Below are 25,152 nucleotides of genomic sequence, written 5' to 3'. Positions count from 1 at the left end.
ATGAAGCCTCACTCACCTCATATATTTCTAAAAGAGTTGACAGTGAAGCCTCTAACCATCAGCTGACGCCCCAGAGTATCCCGCCCATCCTCCAAAACTCACCGGCCCAACCCCCCACCCTCAGGGTTACCCAAGGGCATCTGCATTATGATAAATGGAGTCCCGATGATATATTTTATCAGTGTGAGAGGGAAGAGGGGGGCAGGGAAGCCCATTAAGGTGCCACGAGGTGGGGAAGGGGATAAGAGTTTAATGAGGTTTGGGATATGGAAATGTGTGTGTGAGAGAGAGGGAGCGTGTGGCTCGTCGGAATGGGATAAGATATGAGTGTGTGTTTGTGTGTGTCAATGTCCAGGCTCCTTGCGTGGGTCAGAGATGTTTAGTGTGGACAAAGGGCCGGGAGACGAGGTGGCTGTTTCTTCGTCACAGAGCAGCTGCTGTGTGGGACTCTGCTAATGAGTGGACATCTCTGTATGCATCACCATGGTGCTGCTTCAGTCTGAGCAGGAGCCAGAAGATGTCTCACAGGGAAACCTCAGTGCTCTCCTTGAAAAATGCTCAGGGAAATGTTGTTGGTTTATAGAAACATGTCTGAAATAACAACAGGGGAAAGGTTATCAGTCCGAGTGCAGCATGGTTTCCCAGAAGTTGGACCCAGGCGTCTTTGTGCATTCAAGAAATAACTGTCTCTACAAGGAAAAGTTATCACAGGTCATAGGTCAGCACCTGTGGCTAATTTCTTCCTACTTGCAGTCAGCAGGACTTGATGTATCACCTGTGAGTTATATATTTTCTCAGACCTGCGCCGTCCTGCACTGGCAGTGTGTGAAGTAATCGGGGGCTGAGCATCATGGAGAGAGCGTGGCGGAGGGGGCAGTGCACGTTTGCTGTGGTTCACTGTCAGTCGCGTCCCAGTTAGCAGACAGGCCTGGTCCTCAGGGAGCTGCACACCGCCATATATCAGCCTGACAGGCCAAGCTGCTGAAAGGCCGGACGGGGGCTTGCAGATCTCGCTTGGCTCGGCTTACCTATGAAACAAAAACTCAATGTTATCGTCCTGCCTCAGCCTCCCTCTGATGTCAGAGTGTTTTATTAATAAGAGAGAGCCTCGAAGGTTACCTCCTCTGCCTGTATCATCTGTCTAGACTCCCACCTCATCTACTGTATGTGGTGGCTGCTGCAGATACAGCACTGCTGGAGGAAACTGCTGAGACAATTATTGCTGATGTAGCATGTGCTTTTTTGTGGAATAGTATTGCAACGCAGTTTGCTCGAGAGATGTACGTGTGATTCAGAGTGATTCCATTTTTTTAACAGGCTGTGAATGTAGAAATTGAAACATAAACAGCCTCCTCACTAAAGCAGAAGCCAGATCAGAGTAGGGAATGAGCCCAGGGAACCATTGTGTCTGTTTTGCATCAAATCCACCATTTAGTCATTTAGCTCTTTGCCTAATGTGCAGATGAGGCCAGATTGCTGAGAGGAGGCTGCAGACTCTCATTCAGAAGATGCAGGGTGTGTGTGAGCCAGGCCTTGACATGTGTTGTCAAAGGGCCGTAACCCCTGACCTTTCCCCAAAGACCCTGACCGAGCCTTCCCCCATTCTTTTCACACCATCCAATCATGTGCCCTTGTGTCCAGTCCACTGGCCAGATGGCTGTCTGATAAAGGACGGAGGGATATACAGTGGGCAGATAACACAATCTCAACTTCAGCTTGATTCCAATAAAACATTGCCATTGCTGCAATGCTTTTTTATTTCAGATCCTGGATGATTATTTTGCTGACACACTACCCAAAAAATCCAATTCAAATTGCTTTTTTGCCATTGTGTTGAACCGTGAGTGTTAACTTTTCTTATTAGCATGAAAATAGAAAGGGATTGGAATTGCAAAAAAATATTTTTAAGTTAAATACCGAGCATTCAAAAAAAATCATCAATCATCTGACTGAGTGGAGAGTAAACGAGGACTCTGGAGAACTGTGTAGGCCCTTCTTAATGGAATGGATATTAAAGCCATTCAACTGACGCCAATATATGCCATTTCTCATCCCATTGTTCTCCTCACTCGATGGAATTAGCCTCAAACCTGGAGCAAACCAATCAAGTGCGTGTCGAAGGGAAAAGGGTTGTGTGTTTTCAATTATTAGCTGTTATTAAAAGTGAATGATAAATACCACTTTCACTATCAGGTCACTGTGTTTATCTGCACTTGCATGTGTGTGTGTCTTTAGGTATGCCGAGTATACGAGTTGTGTTTGCATGTAAACAGGCAAGTGTAATGACTGGATCAGCTGTGCCGGCCAGATTAAAATGAGCTCTTTTGCCGGCTCATTTCCATTCCCATCTGTCTACTGACCTCTGGGAATCCCTGAAAGCTGAGAACGTGCATCTCGTTGGTCCTTGATGGGCCTGTCTGCAACGTTGACCCAGCCAGCTAAGACCCAATCCGTCCACATCACCCAGATACACAGACAGAGACATTTGCATTTGGTTCATATTTAGCATATTTCTAAATCTCACTCCTGTTGCAGAAAATGTATGTTAATAGTAGATTGTTGCTTGTGTTTAACGTGCCCTCTCCTACTTATTCAAACATAATTATTTTTGAGAGCAGTTGTCTGACTCCCCCAACACCCCGCTGACCAGCCCCCGCCCAAGAAGACCATCACCTCGTCTATGGAGCATTTTGGCCAAAGCACAGACAGCGTTTCAAGGCAAAGGGGTGTCAGGAGCTCCCAGGGGTTGTGGCCTCCATTCTAGCAGGGGTGACCCCGTGTTAAAAGGGTGTCAGCTGGGGTTCTGTCATGGGTGATGTGTGCTAAAGACCTGCCGCCTCCTTTGTTTGAGGGCTGAGCTTTCACAAGCTGTGAAGTGCAGCCTTTTCTCTTTGTCCGTGCCTTGTTTCTTTGGGTGCTGTGTGGATTGGTTTGTAACCTCCAGCCTCTCCCAGGGTGGGAAATCCATGCTTGTGAGTTTGCCCTGTCACTGGTTTCCCCGTTACGTGCACGCAGGCAGCTTGGGCCCTGGAGTGGTTTCTGCATGTCTGATAGAGATAGGGCTGGGCCATAGTTCAATATTGTTGTTTATTAACCATTTTGCAATTAAATGATCTTATCATGATATCCCCTCACAAATATATGTTCATACCAATAATTCTGAGCTAGTTTGAATTCAAATGTAACAAAAAAATGTTTTCCAATTGATTATGATTATGCTGGTTTTGAATACATTTGCAATCATGCTCTATATGCTATATATCTTCTTTTTTAATCTAGAATATATAGTGATGTTATACTGATTTTAACTTTTTTTTGTCTGGATTTGTTCAAAATTAAAAAAAAAATATATATATATATATATATATATATATATATATATATATATATATATATATGTCACAACACTTTTGACCAAAAGTATTGTGATGTATTTGGAGTGATGGAAGAAGTATCCAGTTACCGGTACTTTAGATAACTTACAATATCAATACCTGTAAATGTAAATAACTCTGCTGTAAGTAAAACACTGTTAAAAGTATTAAAATCAAAATGCAGTTTATTAAAGTATCACAAGTAAAGACTAAAGATACTCATAGTGCTTGCGTAGTATATTTTTAAATACTCAAATTAGTACAGGTACCTCAAAATTCTACTCAAGTGCAGTACTTAGTGCTATACACTTAGTTATAATCCCCTGTTATATGTTTGGGCATGACTATTGTTGCTTTATATATATACACACCATTAATGAGAAAAGTAATAGTGATGTATACATGGTGGCCAGGTAGAAGCATTTATAATTGATTAACAATCAGATATGTTTGAAGGTTTATGATCATGTTAAAAACAAAGTTTATTTGTATACATTTATGAAAATCATTGGATCCAAAGTCAAATAGCAAGTAAAATTAATTATTTTAAAAAAAAACATATATATACAGACACAACTAAAATTAGATTATAAGAAAGTGAGTTTTCAAAGAAAAGATGTTGTAACTTCATTGTACCTAACCATTTAAACTGAAAAATAATGCTTTTCTGGAGTATCCAGGTCTAGTCTCAGTTATTGTAATATCAGTGTTATGGCAATATATACTGTAATGCCTATCTCTATTTCCAATCATTTCTTGTGAACAGTTCTTTTTGCCACATTCCTCACGAAACCTCGATGACACAGCACAGTACTAATGTGTGAAAGACTTCTTGTATAACTCATGGAGTGAGGGAGGAGGATGATTAGTGCTGATCAACGATGATGAGATAAGAGAGGAGATGAGCACTGGCTGTGACTGCAGTCAACAAGCCAGTCAGTCCGTCGATGTGTTAGTGGCAGAGCAGATGCCTGTATTGGGTTATCATCAATTCCTCCTCGATCACCTCCTGATTTCCAGCTCTGTGATTAAGAGTCAGACCCATCTGGTGCAGAGACAGGAAATCCTGGAGTCTGCATCTGCTGTTGGCTGAGCTACTAAGCTGCTGCAGTCATGGGGGGGGGGGGGGGGGGGGGGGGGCGGTTTAAACTCTGATAATCCTACATAACCCCTGGAATGCAGAGACCACAGTGCCCATCAAAACCATCATCTTCTCTGGACAGCGTCTTCAGGAACACAGATAGACTCAGACAGACTGAATGCCAGCCCTGGACTCTCTCCTCCTTCTTTGGCCCACTCTAAGCATCCTCACAATTTATAACCGGTCCCTCTGGAATTTTGTAATTAGAGCATGCATTAGATATACTGCAGAGAGCATGTTACATGGAGAAACCAACATTGTAATTGTACATACCAATTCAAGATTTCTGATGAGACCTCGAGCCATGAGTAGGATCTCGCTGTCTCTCCTTAATGACCCTCAGCTCTAAGCTACATAACTGTTAGTTCACATTGGAGTGCTATTGGAGCTCCAGCCAGAGCAGAAGTGGGCCCTGCTGGTGCCATATGACAAATCGGCATGCTGCTCTCGCCTACAATCCGCCCACCGACCACCTCCAAAGCTATCATAAGGATTAGCTCACGCGGCTAAACCAAACAGACTGCTCAGTGTTTCAGACAGCATTTGGCCCAAATCTTGTTTCGTGCCTCCTGTTTTGATGGCTAGCAGATCACAATCCGGGCCGCTATCTTTTCACTTGCAACTGGTGCAGTGCCAAGTTGAAGCACGATGCTGTGTGAGGCTGCGGGAAAAGGAAGAATTGAATGCTTCAAGGATTTACATGTCTCCCTTGCTCTTTGGGATATGCATAATTAAAATGTTTGGATTAGGATGGTTTAGATTAACTTTGAATTCTATGCTGAGTTCAGAAGACGGTGAAGCGAAGGAGACACAGAGGGGTGTAAATGTACTATTGTCTTTGCGTGCTGGTGACATAAAAGCTTGATTCTTGAAAAATAATTTACATGACACACCTGTTTTGTGTATGTGTGTGTTTGGGGGCAGGTGTGGACCTCAACATTTAGAAGTCTCTGACTGTCAGACTCCACACACTCTCAGAAAGGACTCGTCCTCAGTTGGAGTCTGCTCCGTACGCTTGTGATTGGAGGGCGGCTGTGGTTGCTAAGCAGAGCTGCTCTTCCTGTGCTAAATAAGAACTTCGTGCTTTCTGGCTGGTAGGCTCAAAGAAGCACACCAGAACACACACAAAACACACACACACACACACACACACACTCATATATGAATGCACAGACCTCACAGTGCATAGACCTCTTACAGTACTGAGACCTCAGCCTCCTCCATTCACTGCCCATCCTCTTTCATTGTGACCTCCAATGAAAGTCTCTCCTCCTCCTGCTGCTTTCCTTTCTCGAACTCCTCCTCCTCCTCCTCTCTGCATCACACACACACTTCTACCACAGGTCAGCACTGTATAGCGCTCTCCTCTCCATCAGCGAGACCTACGTGTCTGACACCTCCTCTGCCTCGCCACCATCACTCACCTCCTCCATTTGACACCTCCTCGACCCTGCAGGCCACACACACTCACACACACACACACACACACACACACACACACACAAACACACAGGACACAGGCTCTCCTCCTCCACTGAGATCTCCTACTGCACTCCCCCTCACACTGCATTATACTTAGATCTCCACCTCCACTGTAGTGAGCACATGGTGTATCAGTCTGTATTCCGACTGGCCTACATACACCGCACATGTATCACTGTACTGCTCCAGGGGTGTGAGGGCTGATCATCTTTGTTTTGAAGAGATGAAAACTCGCCATCTGTCTGTGTTTCATTGTGTTTCGTAGATAGATAGACAGACAGATAGATATCTAGATAGATAGATGGATGGATAGATAGATAGATAGATAGATAGATAGATAGATAGATAGATAGATAGATAGATAGATAGATAGATAGATAGATAGATAGATAGATAGATAGATAGATAGATAGATAGATAGATAGATAGATAGATAGATAGATAGATAGATAGATAGATAGATGGATGGATGGATGGATGGATGGATAGATGGATGGATGGATGGATGGGTGGGTGGGGCGACAGATGACAGATAGATAGATAGGCAGGCAGACAGACAGATAGGTTGATAGATAGATAGAAATGGAGAGGTAGTGTTACTTTGTCAGGATGACCTCATAACCATCCTCTATCTCCTTTTCCAGGCTTGTTTCAAGAGCCCGCTAAATGAACAAATGAGTGGGATCCACATTATTTTTGTCTCTCTCCTGGTTTGCTGTGTGCTCTTACAGATGCCTATCATCTCACATATCTGCTCTGCTGCCAGGACATTGCATCTCAAATTCTGATCTAAGAGCACTGTGTCTCCACCATGACAATCTGCACGTACTGCCGGTCCCTGGGCCGACCCTCTAATAAATGGTTTATTTCTCTTAGCTTAGTTTCGCAGGGGTCAGAGCTTTGGGTTATATAGCAGAACAATCATTCAGTGTTGGTGAAAAGCTGCAAGCCCCTGTGTGCTCTTCAGACCAGCTCAACATACTTTCTTGCAGAGATGGAGCAATGCAGCATTGTCAGCAGGCACCCGTATCAAATGAATTCAGCACAGCTGTCCTAGCAGACTCTATTGCAGTGTGTATGTGCATGTGTGTGTGTGTGTGTGTGTGTGTGTGTGTGTGTGGGTGGGGGGGGGGTATTTATTCAGCATTACAGTCACCCCAGGATCCGTCATGGTCACTCATCATCTGGTCGGGTGGACTCCCCTCTGACCTTGTTAGTTTTATTTTCTATTATTACCTCATTGGAAAGCAGAATGTACTGAATCTCAGCAAATGCATTCCAATTTGGTTTTCTCGAGCTGCCTGCCCCACCTTGTTCTCAGTTTCTGCTCTTTCTCTCTGCATCAATTCAGTGGGTCTACATTTATAAAGACAGGCATACAGATAGGCCACAGTTGCTCACATGCTGAGGACACCTCTTCCCCTCACCCCCTTTCCTACTCCCCCTTTTTGCAGGTGTCTAATAGTTGCAGGGTTGCCCCGCACTGTGCTCACTGTGCCGGCTGCCCAGCAGGGCCGCTGCCTCCCTTGTGCTTGTGGCGTTGACAAGCCTTTGGCTTTATTTCCAGCTAGTCGACGAGCGCAGACACAGACAGCCATGGCCTGAAATAGAGCAGGCCAGCCCTTTATCCTATAATGAGGGGACTATTATAAGACGTGTGTCTTAAGCAGAGTATCAGCAGGTGTCAAGAGAAGAGGTAGTAGTACACGCAACATCTTAAAAAATGGCAAGCTGCTTCAAAAACTAACAGTGTAAAGTAATCACCTCTACTTTTGGCACCAATAGTCTTAAGTTAAGTGTGTTTGAGTCCAAGATCAAGTAAACCTTTATGATATATTGTATATATAGTCAACAAAGGCTAACATTGGAAGATAGGAAATATATATGTAACACAAGCCAGATATTTTGGAGATAATCAATTCACTACTGACCTTGTATCAATTGAGTGTGTTAAATCAAATGCAACGACAATAGTCTGGTCAGGACATCTGTCCCATATGGAATGTATGAATTATTCCAGAGGTAATAGCAGGGCATTGTCGGTGCACTCATCTTCACAAAGACTTCCATCTCTGCATGTCCATATTTAATTCACCCCTTTCAGCTGCCAAACTGTACAGGCTGTAGATATAATGAGTCCCTCCAAAGAGATTAGTCGCCCTATCACCAATGCAGCTCCCTAATTTCTCTGCCTTTGTTGTGGTGCAGGCTGTACTAAATGGAATAAAGAGGCTTGGCCGGACACAGTGGGAGGAAGTAGCTTTTGTGTTGCTAGCAGGTGCAGTGGGATGACAGTGTTTTTTTGGGGATCTATATGTGTACGCGTGCATGAATGTATGTGTGTGCGCGTGCAGCGCTGCGTCTGGCCGGGCCAGAAGGGTACATGCTCGCCAAGCGCTGCTGAGATACACCAGGAACCTCCAAAGCTCAACTTCAACCCTCAATCACAGGGCTCCTCAGGGGTTTGCAGTAAATTCTTCAGGCGAATGGTTTTCTCTCCCCTTCCTCCTCCTTCTCTTTCTCTCTCTCTTTTTCTGCTCACATCTGGTGAACAGCGCTAGCACCCCTGTCATCTTTTACTGCGTTGAGGTCATTTCCACCCTATCGGTAAAGTGGAAACACATGATGTGCAGGGTTCGGCCTTAATGGGGTGGGGCTGGCATGGACCAGCACTGACACAGCTTTACAGCCAAGAGCTGCCAAAACAGCCTCTCTGTGGAATGCTGCCGACTTCAAAATTAAAGACATTTGGGTAAATAATGTTAGAATACTTATATTTACCAGTTAACTACTATAATTACAGCATATATAGGATAACATATAGGGTGTTTACATGTTTTCCCAGTAATGAAACAAAGCAGCAAAGCAGAACTGAACATGTTGTTCATGACGCTATGAAACAGCACACACACAAAAAAGACCAAGCATTGTTCAGCTACAGAGGGATATTAAGTGTATAATGAATACCAACTCCGGAAAGACATGTTTCTCCTTTTGTAGTTTTTCCACCTCCGTTCCAAGTTTTATTTTCGCTGTAAAATTCCTTCCTTCACTTGCCTTTTTCCCCCTTAATCACATTATTGATTCCAACTGGTGAGCTGGAGACTGTTTGGCAGACACTCTGGATAAAGGGTGTGTACTTAATTGGGATTCTCCTTTAGCAATAATGTGGATTTCCTCAGTTCTTTGCCCTGCTGCGCCATTCTTCTTCAAGTACTTCACACCACAGATCGCAGTGTTTGTCATTTTCAGGAATCTGAGCTTGTGTCATTTGTGAAAACTCAGCTCTGCCATCTGACACACTTTAGTTGATTTCTTCATCATTATATGTGCATAGTATCAGCTTTATATGAATGAGTTGCTCTGTCACGTTGACTACTTTTTAAGGTAGCATTTCTCTCAAGCCATCGACAAATCATGTTTAGAGTGAAAACCACTGTCCAGTTTGCAACAACTTCAACAGCTAAATACGTTTCGCCCCTCATTTAGATCATTTCTTACTCAAGTGTCTCAACGGAATAAACAGTTTTACTGTTTCTCTCAATGTGTCTCCAAGCAAATTCCAGTCACACTGTGGTTTCCATTTTGTGGTAGACAGCGCTGCAGTCTAAAAAGGGGTGGGCTGCAGTCAGTCAGTTACGGCTGTCTGTGGGTAGACTACAGGCAGAGTGGCTGCTAGCAGCCTTTGCATGGTTTTTTATCCCTGCTGTCCAACAGGACTCCATCATAGACTGCAGCAACACTCGTTATTGAGGGCACACACTCCTGTGCTGCATGCTTCTGTCCTCATTACCTCTGCAGCAGCTTAGCTCTCTGCCTTTGTTCTCTCTCTTGGCTTGAAACTGGAGAATATGGAGAGAAGTGCTGAGGCTGCAGTTAGCTTGGCTGCCCACAACTTCTGCCGCACAGGAAAAAACATAGAACAGACAACCACCACCCCCTAAGCCCTCTTGTCTACATATTTCTACAAAGCCAAGCACACTCTGCTTTAATTTTTCATCCTGACCTGGATGTAGGCTAGTTTGCGCCGCGCTTCTTGAATTCTGGTTGTTGTCCGGACTGACTTGCGTCGCTTGTCTGATTTAAAGAATGTCATTTGTGTGCTGGCCTACTGACCAAATGCCCTCATGGCCAATCTGCTGTCTGAAAGCTTCCACAGACCTGCTCCTCAGAGGCGTCAAACAGCAGCCGTGTAGAGTGGCTGTAGGGACAGTAAACTTTTATCACACTAATAACCCACAGACACAGCTACCTTAATGGCTTGGGCAGCCACACCAGGGGTTGCCTGGAGGTCAGGTTGAATTGCAGGACATAAACGGTAGATTCCAACCGGTAGAAAAAATAAAGGAAGAAGAAAAAAGGAGGAGCATCTGAGGTGAGCAGAGGGGAAAGCAAGTTGTTATTGGAAGGGCAGATAATCACTAAATTGATTTGCAGTAAAAGGAAGCCATTGATTGTAGTGCTGTTTTATAACAAGGCGATCTGTGGCCATTTAACCCTCAATCCCACCCAACTGCACGCTCACAAATGTTGGACACAGTCCGAGCATGCCGTCAAAGGGCACAACTCCTACACGAGTGACAAGTCAGTGAAAACATTTGCCCAGCACTTGGTGAAAACTTTGGTCAGAGAAGTAGCAGAAGAAGAAGTGTGAGAAAGGGGATTTAATAATGCAGTTGAAATCTCAACTTTTTCTGAGATTCCTCTCTCTCTTTCTCTGGCTGAGGTGGACGGGTCTTGAGAGTGTTTCTTTTAGGTGAAGTCAGTGCTGGAACAGAATGTTGTGAACCGCAGGCCAGACTGTGGTTCTGCGGTTCAGCTTCGACCTGAATGCAGACGGCTCTGTTTGTTTTGCTTCTCCGTTTCTCAGGGAGAAATTTTGAAGCTGCCAAAGTCCTGCGCTCACACCCAAGGCACGCAAATAAAACCCCTTCACACAGAAGAAGAAAAAATAACGTACCTGGGTGTAGTCGCTACATCTGGACCTCACCACCACCCCAGAGCAGGGGCACATGTATATTGGTGCCTCTGCTGTCCAGCTCTCATCTTGTAAAAGTGCTCTTTGGGAGATGAGATGGCGTTTGATTGTTTCAGTGGCAGGATGTTTGTGTGTTTTGTTCCAAACCTTTTCATAAATAGCAGTTTTTATGTTGCTGAGGTCAACTAGTTTTACTAGACTGGAGAGGCAAGTCCAGAGGCACAGAGGCCTCCCCACCATCTGGCTGCCATAAAAGGGTGAGCAGGAGGTTTTTAGTGGGGGTTTATGGGATGGTTGGGTGAGACATTGAGGGGAGGAGAGACAGAGTGGATGGTGGACTCCGGTTGCCCCCGAGCTGCAAAGCTTCCTCTGCAGTCTGAATGACAGGTCAGAAGTTCATTGCCTTCTTTTTCATCCTGCATCTGTCTTGTTAGGTGAAGGAAGGGACAGTTGGTTCAGAGTTCGAGGGCAAAAGAGAGGACCTCACCGTGAAGTTGTTATCACTGCTGCAAATAAAGATGTATTCTGGGCGAGAGATCTTTGTTTCGATTTAATGAGCTGGCTGTGTTTGAAAAGTGTTTCAGAAGACCGTGCTTAGTGAATGCGTGTCCCCTTGTTGTTGTCAGCTTGTTATGCTTTGCAAAAGATCAGATCTGAGTCCTACAGATGGTGCAGAATTCTGTGGCTGCGTAACACTGGTGATTCAATGGCTTGGTGTTGTTTGGGTATGCGTCACCCTCTCAAAGCACCCTGCACACCACAGGGTAACGAACAGTAAGTTGTTTTGTACGATGACAGAATCCAGGTTCTCTCTTTTTGTCCAGAAACAGTCTCACAGTTCAGTGGTGACTTTATTTTGTTTGCACATCTGATTTACAGTAAGTGGGAATAACAGCATTGTTAAGATCTTGGAGTGAGTGAGATTCTCGTGGAGATTTCTGCAATGAAGACACTCCTGAGAGCCTCAGTTATGTTCTGCTGGAAGATTTCTTTCCCAGTTTTAAGAGCCTGAGCTGGCGCTGTCTGGTCCATCTGACGCTGGATACTCAGCCTTATAGGTTTTCCAGAATGGAGTTATCATTGCAGAGGACTGTGCTGCTTTGCTGACTCTGGCACTGATACCTCCCATAGCGACTTCATCTTTTGTTATGCTGCAGTTGAGATGTGTTAACCCTTTAGCCCTTCAAGATATTTAGGTAATAGAACATCATGAAACTGCATGTACATACGTCCGTTGGGTATTAGGACAATATGAGTGAAATAAGAGTGGAACCCCAGGTGTTTGTTGTATAAATTAGTTATATTGACCTCTTTCTCTTGCTGGTCTGGGGTTTGGTTTTTAGACCTTCTCCCGCTTTGTACAGTTTATATATGAACAGACGAAATGTGCTGACAGCCAAAGAATAAGAGCGTGTTTGGCAGGCACGCCCTTGTAGGTTTCTGTGTCACTCAACTCTAATACATTTTTAATCGTTTCCTTGCTGTGGTATAGAGCTTAACACGGCTCTGCTCAGTCACACGCTATTTAGGCGGCTCATACTTGGTTCAACTCGTAAAATAAGGGAAATAGAAAGTGTAAGTTTGCCATTTTCTCTCATTAAGACCAAGACATAATTATGTGGAAAGTGTATCAACAACGTGTTAAATGATACAACTATACCCAGCAGGAAACCAAGCAATTGATCGATGAATCAAAAATTGAAATCGATGATTAAAATAATTGTTAACTTATGTCATAGTTTCCTTTGAGGTAGACACCACAATGTAATATAGTACAACACCAGAGGCAATTTGAAAACCAGAACTTCAGGGGTGTCAGTGTCAAAGTACATACTTTGGAGATTTATTTTGGAGAGTTTTCAAAAATTACCATGACAATGGTATTAAATATACTGCCATTGACAGGAACATTGATTGCACTTCACCAACTTTAAAGAAAGCATCAAAGACACCTTCAAAGGCAGCCTCAGTGAAAGAATCCATCCAGAGCTTCACGGAGAGACCCTCAACATACTTCATCCTGTTTATACACTCAGATTTTGCATCATGTCAGAGTCTCGAGCTTTAAGAAAAGGAGTGAAATAAAGCCCAGGGCCCTTGATTGAGAGGCTGGAAATGAAGGACTCTGCTCTTGCTTTAGTGGTTCCGTCCACTGCAGTGATTCAGGGGATAAATATGTGGCCTGTGTCTCTTTAAGAGCGCTGGCCTGTCTGCAGAATGCATCAGTCCTGTGGAGCAGACACAGGCCAGCAGGAGGGGGGTGAAGGGAGGAGCGTGGGGCTCTACGGAGGGAGGGACAAGGAGAGGAGGGAACAGCCGCAGTCTGGGCTTCCAGCCTCCTGGCTAGACTGCTGAAAGTTATTATTGAGTTCCTGTGTAGGGCCTCCCCTCCCTGCGGCATACTCCTCTGTGCTCACTACGAGGTAGACGGGGAGTACTGGAGAAGCAAAGAGAAAAGTTGGCAGCCTCCCATGCCCCTTTGCAATGACCTTATATGCAACAAATAAAGTATAATTTTGTTTGATTGTGTGTTTTTGCAAGGGTGAAGCCTCTGAAAGACTGAGAGCAACCACACACGCTAACAGCCTTACAGCTGCTCAACAGCAGCTGAAACTGCAGCCTAGCTCACTGTTGTCTTAAGTTACAGTTTAGCAGACATGTTCTGTTTTCTTAGGTATGGCCTTAACTAGTCAAGACAAGAAGGTTGGCGGTGTACCAATGAGAAAGTAGCAAACTAAATCCTCTCCTAGCGTGCTAAGTGATGAGTATGATTCAAGGACAGGTGGTGGGAGGACGACGATTTCCTTCAAACAACTTTGTCTTTTCAATAAATTCCTGTAAAAAAATATGACTTCTTAAAGCATGATACAGAGTATCAACCGCCTTTCCAACGCAAGCTAGTTTGCATTTATTGCAGTACTCTGTGTAATTAGTCTCTTGTAGGTTATCTTGGCCAAACTGCAGGTTTGTAGGACAGGCCATGGAGATTACATAGTTACACACATAATTTCCTCCTCTCAGGCCTGTGTCAGCCTGCAACACTAATCCCTGGCCTGCCTTCCCCGTTAGCAGCTACACTAGCGCCACAAAGAGCCTGCATCCTTCCAGCTCAGCCCACGAAGGGAGAGACAGACTTTTATGTAACGCTCTGTCCGGTGTATTTGTTCTGAACCTGCTGTTGCTTAAAGCGAAGCTCCCGCAGGTTAACAGTTCCCAGCTGCTGCCCGTCCTACTGTACTGAACGTGTCATGCTCTGGCATGTGAAAAGCCTGACCATCACCTGAGGCTCATCAGGAGCCTGTGAGGCTGTTTCCCTGCACATATCTTCTGTAGCATGTCACATATGTGCCCTGATTAATCCCAGCATGTGTCTTCATTCATGGTCAGTGCGATCATTCAGCCTCTGTTTTCAAAGCCGTCTCGGGCAGGGTTTGCAGGAAAGCTGGGCGAAGGGGGGAAAACCCTGGCGCTGAAATGGGTATTTTGTGGAGTTCTGTTTGTTGAGTCAGAGCTTAGTTGGGCTTTACTGTTATGTGGTTGCCATGGAGAAAAACACAGGCTCTTGTGCAATAAAATCATCCAAAAAAAGACATTTCCAAGAATTTTTCAGAGTCAAGAAACAGACGGCAAATTGCAGAATTCATGAGGTGCTGCGGTCCACCAACCACCCCTCGTAGCCCTCCATTTTAGAGCGCTCGTATTCATTTTATGGAAGCTGACAGGCTCGAGCCCTCTCACCTATTTACTTCTGTAAGCAGATATGTTTTCCTATGAACGGAAGAGGGAAACAAAACCAGTGTTTAAGGATGGAATGTGTGTTCTGAGGAGCGGATGTTGTGGGTGTTTTAACCCCTATTTCCCTTACAGACAATTCCTTGAACAAGTGGAAACAAGTGAAATGCTATTTGATCTCTGTCAAATATTACTGTACACACATGTGAGGCCCTCCTACATTTGACTCAGAGAGGAGAACATTTTCAGAGGCAATTACTCCCAGTGTAGTTTTGAAAATGTGTTGACAGTTAATTGTTTGAACCCACTAGAATTCTCTTTAGTAACGTCAAGGCTCCCTATTGCTCTTTCATATAAGGTCTTTTATTCTTACAGTTCCCTGTCTAGGGCAACTTTCTTGGTGTGCTTTCTAGCATTAGTAAAACACAGTTCAAAGCTAATTGAACAAAAGGAATGCCAATAAAAGGCACATTAGGTGTCCGTAGCATTAACTTCAATGGTATGTCTTTGTTTGCCTTAGAAACAACAGAGGTGGAGAAGAGATTACGTTTTCTAACCTGGTGACCAGGAAGGCAGCATTTCAACAGAACAAGTCGAATGGTTATAAATTTCAACAGGATTTATGACCTTGGTTCAACCAATTAGCTCCAGAGCAGTTCTCAGGACATATACTGTGTTGGTTAAATTACATCACATGGGACCCTGAGTGAGCAGTGACCCTAATTTAACCTCGCTCACTCACAGTTTTTATGACCTCCTCTAAATCCTGTCTACCCCCATCCCGGCTCCTCACACCTCTTAACCTCTGATATTCATCCCATTTTCATCTTTCCAAATAAACCTACCACCTGCCCTCCTCTCCACTGGCTGCTCGGGAGGCATGTGCTCTTGTGGCTCAGCAAAATTAGCTGTGAGTTACGAGGTTATAGTTGCTCAAATTAAATTATTTAAAGCAATAGGTATGCTGAAAGTATGGTATATATTTAGTTTGCAATATATGCTCATGACCTAGGAATGGAAAGATGGACTAGTTAGAAGCTGAAATAATTATTAAAATGATCTGCAACTATTTTGATGATCAATTAATTGCTAAAACTTTTTTCCAGTTCCAGCTTCTGAAATTATGTGATTTTCCAGTTTGGGATTGAAAAAAAAAGCAATTGTTCTCAGCATTTGATTATTTAACAATGGATCGATTTATCTGTAAAATAACCGTGAGATGAATTGATAATGAAAAGAATAGTTATTTGCAGTTGGAAGGGAGAAGGCAGCAACATGATGGCCAGATAACCCCCCTGTGAATATCACATCATATTACCTAGCAGGGATTCTGTCTCACATACACTTACATATAAAAAAAGAAAAAGAAAATCAAGAGTTCAGTATCACAAGCTCACTCACTGACAAAAAGTGCTATCTGAGTTCTTGGGTGTCATTAGGGATGAAGGTGGTCTGTAATCTGGCCCGTCAATCTCCAGAGGTCTAAGCCATGGCTGTTGTAAATAGAAGTCCCCATGCGGTTGCTCTCCCTCCCCTCCGTTGGTCTGCCAGGCCTCCTCCTGTCCTGACATCACTGTCTCTTCCCTGTGAGGGAGGTGCAGAGGAGTCCTGCAGTACCAGGTACTGCAAGTGATATAATGGTCTGTGTTACTGTTTGGCTTGTGGAGAGGTTATCCAGTGACATTTTAATCGTCTTTCTGCCTTCTTTGCTGTGGCATTAGTATTAATCTGCAGGATTAAAACCCAGCCAGTCAGACACTGGACTCGCTGTCTTGTTGTAGAGCAGAGGGAGTGTGCTAACAGCGAGAATGGCGGTGCACGCTTCCCTGCGTACGGGCAGGTTTGTGCTTATCAGTGACAAACCAAGGTTTCCAGTCTGGAGACATCAGGCCTCTGATGAGAGGATGGTTTGTTAACACACCCAACGGTCCTATGTTGTTCTTTTGGTTACAGAAATTATTTCATTAAATTGATTGTACACACATAAAGGTCAGTTTACTCATCATAGAGTACATTTTCAGTCTGTGGAAACAGATGAACGGTGCCCTCTGTGGCTCTGGAGGAGCTTTCTAAAGTCTGACAACGACTGATGACGAGACTTCAATATTTAACGGAAAGAACCTGCATTTTAAACCGGAGGCATATAGAGTCTGAAAGACAAGGGCGTTTTATTGACAATGAAAGTTGCTATTTAATTACATTATTGGAACTGAAGGATTTAATTTTGAAGCTTGCTGCTTATAAAGAATAAAAATCACTTCACGCTTCAATTTCGATGATTCTATTTAAAACCTTTCTCGTGGACGTCTTCCAGCTTTATAAATGAATGTGCAATACTAAATCACTTGAATGCCCATTTAAAATAAATCTTTTAATAGACCCAGATAATGTGCCCTTGTGATAATTTGTAACTCAGTTTGTTACACTTCTTGCAAAAGAAAAAAAAAGACCACATGTTGAAATTCAATTGCAGCCTTACAAGGGAAACTCCATTTACATTGTAGATGAGAGGTGTACATGTTGGCATCACTCATCTTTACTTTTTTTTTGACGACCTTGCAGAATATCTCAAAGCATTCTATGTCCCAAATTCTCAAGCTTCAAGGAAACGCAAGTTGTTTATAATTTAAACTCACAGAAACAGAGAAGCATCACCGGCACAGAGTCAGATGAGTGTAATGCCAAGGGATTAAGCTTGCATGGCAAAGATGGCGTTGGCACCGCTGCACAACAGAGATCAAGTTCTCTTGAGGCACGCACACACGTATGAAAGTCAGGATACAGCCACAGAAATGCTGCAACACGGCTGCATGATATTTAATGAAATTAGAGTAATATTGATTACGTTTTTTTGGAACAGTGAAACCAGCTGAGATGCATTGAGAATTCCTCTATTTTAGGTGTGGGAAGTATTCTTGCACAGGCCTGCCTGGAAACCATTTTAGTCCCCCGAACAAAGTTTGCTCATTCAATTCAAGAGCACGGAGATAATCCCAATCACCACTGTGCATTCCAGTAGCATTGCAGGTGAAACTACCTGGTCAGAGCTTTCTTTAATCAAGGAATACCGGTGCCTGCAAAGAAGAGAAAAAATGAATAAATATTTCATTTGTTTGGCTTTAAGGCTAAAGCATCCTCTTTACAGTGAGATGTTTTGAACACAGAATCAACCAAAGCCAAAGAGGTAATTGGCTTTTGAATCTAAGCTTCTTACAAATTCGCAGAAGACCTTTCTTCTTTTATTCATGATGTTCCTGAAAGTTGTGTGAATACATTTCAACTAGGAATTCATTTTACCCTTCAGGAGCACTAAATTAATGTCCATAAACGTATAGGTCATGAGTCTGTCTTTGCTCTTTCCCTCTTTCTCTGTCTTTCTCGTTAACCTTCATCCCCTCTGGCTTCCTGGTTAGCGCTGCAGCTGCTCCTACACTATATGTGTGCTAAATGGGAATAGAAGCATAAAGGCATTGTGTGTGCGTGTGTGTGTGTGCGTGTGTGCGTGTGTGCGTGCACGCGCGTGCGTGAGTGTGGTATGTCCCTGTGGATATGCAGGAGTATGTGTTTGTGCCTTTATTGGTTTGCAGACGCAGCCTTGCGTCTTCCCTTAGATTATATGATCTGATGTTTAATTCTCTTATTCCAATAGTAGGCCTACAGCAGGGGGGCCAGACAACTATCTGCTGAATTTGACGCTATGTGCGTCTATAAATACACCAGTTGGAGAGCACGTTTCATTTACTAAGATAACTTTGCCTCACAACCATACCAAACATGCTCATGCTAATAATGTATAATCTGTGGGGATATCTGTTTCGTGTCTTTTAGTCTTGGGTTTCCATGTCTGTTGAAATGACTTATGATCCCTTTGTACTGTGAGGTCACCCTCTGAGGGAGAGACAGTGATTTGGACACCACTGTCAATTTAGTGAAAGAAGGTCAGGCGGGCAAGTCCTGTTTTGGTTGCCTTGTTTGGACCTGAATTGGAATTATTTTCCCGCTCTGCAATAGTACAGTAATCTTTCTTTTTGTTCGCTCTCAGAAGCAAGATGATCTTCTCAGGGAATTCATTTCAATCAGGAACAGGTTTTGTTTTCATGACGCAGACCGTAGAAATGAAACATGTCATCAAAGGATTATAGAGAGTTTAATAATTTGAACTCACATTTGGACTTGTATGATTGCATTGAGTGATGTGAATTAAAGACAATCCCTCAATCATAGCTTTTAATCATAGCTTTTAATTATTTAAAATCATAACTTTTCAATGAGTGGCAAAAAAAATTTAGCAGCTCGTACCAAATGCATAGGAAATAGGTAAAATAACCGAAGGTCAGGTTTAGTCTCTCATTTAAAAAAGATGTAATGTTAGTGGTGGAATGTAAGCAAGAACATTTAGTCAGATACTTCAACTAAGTCAAGGTTAGGCTACTGTATCTACTGTACTGCAGTGTAAAATACTGTAGTTTTTTTGTATTTGAGAGCTACACACTAGTTACAAAACACATTACAATTCTACATAACATGATGAGTTTGTGAAATAAGTTTGCATTTGTACAAATACAACTTGACGCTAACTACACATTGATGCAATAATAATGATACTATAACACTCAAACAGAACATTTGATACTTTAAGTACATTTTAAATAAAGGACCTGAATACTTCTTCCAGGTCTGATTACAGAACTTAATGTTAGACTGCAATGGTTAGAACTAGAAATATATTTTTGTTAAAAAAAGTGTTGAAGTCGAGTCAAGCCACAGCTCAAAATCACACATTTTCCACAGAGGACTTCACAGTCGGTCCAGCAGACATAACTCTATATCCTTCGGCCGACAGAATTTTCATATGGGAGAAAAAACGGACATGGAAATATATGAAGAATTCACAGAAATGTCAATAAAATCACAAACTGCTTTCACTGGGTTCTCGAGATCTAACATTAATTTCACAGACACAGCTCACTTTGTGAATGCTTGACAAATGCTGAATACTTCTTTAACCCTTATGCTTTAAGCTATATGTGTCAAGCTGTGATGAGATATTTTCCACCTTTGAGCAGCAGCTCGTCCTGCGTCCACCTCAGACCTCATCAAGTCTCAATCCCAAAGACAATTAGGGCAATCCAATAAGCTTTACTGTAATGCCGACCTTATTCCAAGCCCTGTAGCTCTCTTTGTGTGTCCATATACCGTCGTGGCTCAGTTCAGCTACATAAACAGTATATCCTCAAACTGGACACATCGGAGACAGAATAAATTGATAAATTAAGCTAAGATTTAGTGAGTGGAAATGAAAGCTTGAGCTGTATCTGTGTGGATGAAGTTTCAGGGATATTCTGGGCAGACACCAATATTTTCCCCCCAGCTGTTACAAAGTGACCACAGGGCTTTATATAAATCAAGAGACTGTCGCACAATTTATGCAGTGAGAGTTGAATAGAGGCCTCAGGGCATCTCTGGGAACATCCACACCAAACTACAGGGATCAGATTACTAAAACTAGTATTCTCTCACTTCCAACTAAGGCTGTTACCCAGGCGAGCTGTGCCAGTTGGTGTGCCCTTGAGTGAGACAGCGCCCCACTAAGCACATGTCGATCTGAGGATTACATTGAGGGGTTTAGGAGGGGAAAAGAGGCTGTAATCTGAAACTGTTGTGTCTTGTTGCTGTGCAATTTTCTTAATGCCATGCTATCATGCACCATGCGTTGGTATTGTATGACTGTTGCCCTAGGAAATTTAGCTGGGGAAACTATTTTTGTCTCACCAGATGAGAGCTGCATGTTTTATTTCTTGATCATTTAATTTTAGTATTTTTTAAGGGGCACAACTGATGCTCGAAGTTTTGATTTAGCCTGCTATTATAAGGTTTGTCAACATGTATGTAGGTAAAGTTATTAGAGAAATAGGCTTTGGGAGATACATTTGATTTCTTTCTTGGTGATAATTAATTGAGAAGATGGATGTCTGTATGATGAATATGAAGCTCCAACCAGCAGCAGGTTAGCTTAGCTTAGCATAACAACTGTAAACTATAGAAAACAGCTAGCCTGGCTTTGTGATAAGACAGTCTGTCTACCTGCAACTCCTCAGTGTCATGTTGTATCTGGTTTATTTAGGTGATCCCGTAAATCTTTCCCATTGTTTCCAGGTTGTAGCTTCATATTTACTGTACAGACTTAGAAGTGGTATCAATCTTCTGACAAAAGTCTGGCTGTTCACGAAACACAGCAGTCAGAAGGCAGATTGAAGATTCCAAGTTTTTAACGGTCATTTTTAATGCCCCCCCCCCCCAAAAAAATGTTGACAACTATTTTAAACCTGTGCAAGTTAAGCCACCACTATCTGCATGGTTAGGTACTTTCAGATATATGTTTTTATTTCATTTGGGTGAACCGACTCTTTAATCAGCATTCTCTGTGTGGAATTTATATATGTGGCTAAATTAAAACTCCATACCAACAAATGCCGACCCTGGTTTGGTCCCAGACTTACTGCATCATGGTTCAATAAACAAACTGTTAATTAGCTCCATGTTCAAGTGAAATAACTGTTCAATCGCCATCATGCTCCAGTAAGCACAAAATTGACAAATGATTCTTCAAGCAGGTCAAACGCTAGACATTGATATGCTTTTGATTTGTTGTGTTGTGTAACGTGTTTCTCAGTGATTATCTGCCATGCCGGCATGAAAATAGCTGGGGCTTATCCCGGTATTAACATACTATTATGTGGCACTAATTAAAAAATAAAGCATGTCTGCTCTTGCCCAGCTGCTATTAGAACCTGTTTAGCCTACAGGTTTGCTTTGAAACGCTCCCTCATTACAGCGCCTCAAAGAAATATCATACAATAGCGAGTTGAAAAGGGCAATGCTTGAATGGAGATTTAAAGGAGAGGCTGTACTTGGCCTTCAAGTATACATTCCTTCAGCTCAGTGCTTCCTCTGTGGTCCCGCTCCCCTGGCCCACCCCCCTCCCACTCAAGACTCAGTTCCCACAGGGGACTCGGCCAAAGCAAACTCCTCAGAGGAAGTCTCCCTCTCTTACCAGAGAGAGAGGAAGAGAGGGGGGGGGGGGGGGGGGGGGGGGGGGGGGGGGGGGGGGGGGGGGGGGGATGTCCTATCATCTGGCTCAGTGGGACCTGCTAGGCATGAGGATGTGCGAGGAGGGTGTTATGACTGCGTGGCCATGCTATGTCTATGATGTGGTGGTGAGTTAAGCCCGTGCGGCTGCTCTCCTGTGAGGTCAGTGTCAGATTTAGCCAGCAGGTCCCTTGTGGTGTCTGGGAGTGTCTGTTTTCTGACTCTATTATGTCTAGCGCTCCGAGCCTTCCTGGTGCTGCAAACCTCAGGGTAGAAATAGTACCAGACAGGCAGACATCCTTTTGTCGGGAAAACAACAGTCATGCCAGTAATTACAGAGTCTGATTACACCAGGGCAGCAGTTCTTAGAAAACCACCGGCCTTGAGTCAGGCAGGTGACAAAGTCACTATTGCTGAGCAGGATGCAGTCAGCAGGAGGTCTGGGTAAACAGAATTAACCTACAGTAGCACAAACCAAACAGGACACTCGCTGTGTGTGTGTGTGTGTGTGTGTGTGTAATGTGGTTACTGGTTAGACAGGTAGAGACATTTGTGAGTCAGGAAGGCGTGACAGGAGTGTCAAGACAAACATGTCATGTCCTATGACACATTTATAAGCAGTATATTAACATTTCATAAATAGCTTAGAACACACTTTGCTGTATTTGTAAGCAGATTTCTTCTTAAAAAAATATTTTTACTATCACAACTGTGTTTTAATATATTGTCATTCATTCGATTAGATTAATGTTATTTTGAACATGGAACAAATAATAACAAATAATAAATTATTGTAAAACTCTTGTAGTTTTGTAGATATTTCTGTCACCTTTTGTTGCAACACTACCGCCAACTTTGGTATCTGTAGTTCAGGTAGGCTATACAGTCCAGACGTGACTGACACCTCCACCGTTGAGCAACCTGTACCAGGCACACACACTCCCACACACACACATATGCAAGTCCACACCCGCACCCACCCATCTTCCCACATGTCTCGACACCCACTGATAACTGCTTGTGCGCACAAAAACACACACACACACACACTCACGCTTCATGTAGAAAAACTGTGAGACGTGATTCATTAGCAGCCGTTTTTCTCGCTTAATGCTAAATGAGGTTTGTCATTAATTTGCATCTCGAGGTGATTACAGTGGAGCAGCGATTAAGGTTTCACAACTACACACAACCCAGGCAGGAGGGTTATCCATTGAGGATTTTGAATGTAGACAGAGTAATCATTTGTCTTGAATCGCACACGCAGACGAGGAGATGGGAGTGTTTGCCATTCCTGGAGGCAGAATGTCATAATAGTGAGTAAGAGGAGTAGCAGGCAGGTCTGTGCTGGCCTCCGCGCCTGGCTAGGTAAACATATCCTCTGTCTGACAAGTGCAGACCTGAGGGCTGAGGAGGTTAGTTATCTCAACACATGGTTCTGCAGCTTGCCACACACACATACATACATGATATCATATATATATACAACAGGCTCTCTGGAGATTCTGTACTTTGTGGCACTTAACAAGGCAGATGCTTCCCTCCTCGGGTTTTCCAAATCCCTCAAACATTTCATGCCTCCATAGCCCTCCATGAACTCTCTCTGAACACTTCAACTCAATCGTCTGTCAGATCTGAGTGCAATTACTTTAATACATCTCCCTCTCTGTCTCCCTCTGTTTCTATATTGCAATATTTCTGTGGTTTGAGCAGTCGATCCGCTCCACCTGATGGCGCCTCCTCTGCCTGGCAGGGAGCAATGTAGCCCTGCTGGCTGCCAGCCAGACCAGCTTGAGTGTCTGCTCAGCTCAAAGCACTGCTCGCACACACACACACACACACACACACACCCACAAACACACACATACACATACACGCACACACACAAACATGCAGACAAGCCAAGCTCAGAGACTGAACGCTTACACAGACACATCTTCTATCCCCCTTGTCTCTCTGTGATTTCCTTTCTATGACTCTCTGCTCTTTCACTGTAAGGCTGTAAAAAGTCACGACATGTTCTGACAAATCTGTGTTGCTAAACAATAATGCCATTTACAGTCATACAGTAGCATTTTTAGAAGTCGTGGGCTCCTGAAATATCCACTGTACTCCATGATGTAATATCCGCACTTTATCTCTGTTAGGATTGCGATGATTAACCGTCTATTCTCTCTCCTCTCCTCAGGCTCTCAGCCCCGTCCCAGCCAAGAGGTCAAAATTTGACAAATTACAATCTCCATCAGCTGACAAAGACAGGAAACCCGACTGGCTACAATCGCTGTCAAAGTCTGCACACAAGGTTTGTTGTGTGTGCATATTGCTAGCGTGAAACCGGATTTGCCGTTAAGCTCAAAGGTCAAACGGGTGATGTAAAAGCCGTTGTCCTTTTGAATCATCACATTATCACCTATACATAAACCTCTAGATATTCAGCCTTGTTAAACGAAGTGGGGCCTTTGAGTGTGCTCGGCACGGCTGATTTAATGTTCTAATAGCATTTTACTGTGAGTTTATTGTAAGTTTATTGTTTTGTTTGTTGCTTCAGGATCTGAAACAAGTCCAACTGAAACAGAGACCCTCTGCTTTTCGCCCCTGGTCTCCTAAAGCAGCAGAAAAAGAGAAACCAGGCACTCAGAATGAGGTGGAGAGGTGAGTCATCTCATGAGAGCTGTGATAGTTTCAGTTTTAAAGAGACAATTTTGGTTAAATCAAGCTTTCAATCAATGAAATTCTTAAAATGGACCTGTATTTCCTCCACAGATCCTACTCAAAGAGCCACGAGACTTTGCCGGAACCCAATCCTCCGGTCCCATTGCATAATGGAGACACACAACCTGCACTAAAACCGCCCCCCTCCAGTACCGCCAACCAACCCGAAGACATGGACACAGACGGAGAGATTGATGTGGACGACTGTGACGATCGTGAGTACAACCCATCACAGAGTGTTTGTAATAATCCAGAGAAACAGAAAACTTGAAACACCACACGAGTCAGTTGATTTGAGACACAGATTTTTTCAGTTAAAACTTGTTTTACAAAGTAAGCCCCGTGAGCCACGGCAGAGCTGGGTCAGGATGATTCCTGTACAACTGCGCCACCTGGTGTTTATTTGAAGAAATACAAGAAAAATAAAAGTTGCAGATTTTGCTGTTAAAACATACTATTCTATTTATTCTATTGAAATGTTTTGCAACAGGAGCTGTAGAGAGGATGTTTCGGTTTAGTTGTTTTGGATGCAGCTGTGAGAAACAATTATGTATGTATGCTTTACCGAAGTGATTCCCAACTTCTACCGCTGGCGGTACTTCCATAGTTGCCGTGGATATTGTTCGTGGAATGATTTTAGAGCA

At 43.4% G+C, this 25,152-nt stretch overlaps 1 protein-coding gene across 1 annotated transcript in view; it reads left to right on the top strand.

The window, feature by feature from the left end:
- Positions 1 to 25,152, top strand: part of skib (v-ski avian sarcoma viral oncogene homolog b) — a 29,770-nt gene that overhangs the window by 1,544 nt on the left and 3,074 nt on the right. Inside the window, exons 2-4 of the mRNA XM_034531803.1 lie at positions 23,985 to 24,098; positions 24,345 to 24,448; positions 24,560 to 24,723. Coding sequence (XP_034387694.1) covers positions 23,985 to 24,098; positions 24,345 to 24,448; positions 24,560 to 24,723 — 382 coding nt within the window. The remainder of the gene's footprint in view (positions 1 to 23,984; positions 24,099 to 24,344; positions 24,449 to 24,559; positions 24,724 to 25,152) is intronic.

The sequence above is a fragment of the Cyclopterus lumpus genome, chromosome 5, assembly GCF_009769545.1.
Source record: "Cyclopterus lumpus isolate fCycLum1 chromosome 5, fCycLum1.pri, whole genome shotgun sequence".
Lineage (NCBI taxonomy): Eukaryota > Metazoa > Chordata > Actinopteri > Perciformes > Cyclopteridae > Cyclopterus > Cyclopterus lumpus.
The sequence above is the reverse complement of the archived record's forward strand: the minus strand, read 5'-3'. Positions and strand labels throughout refer to the sequence as shown.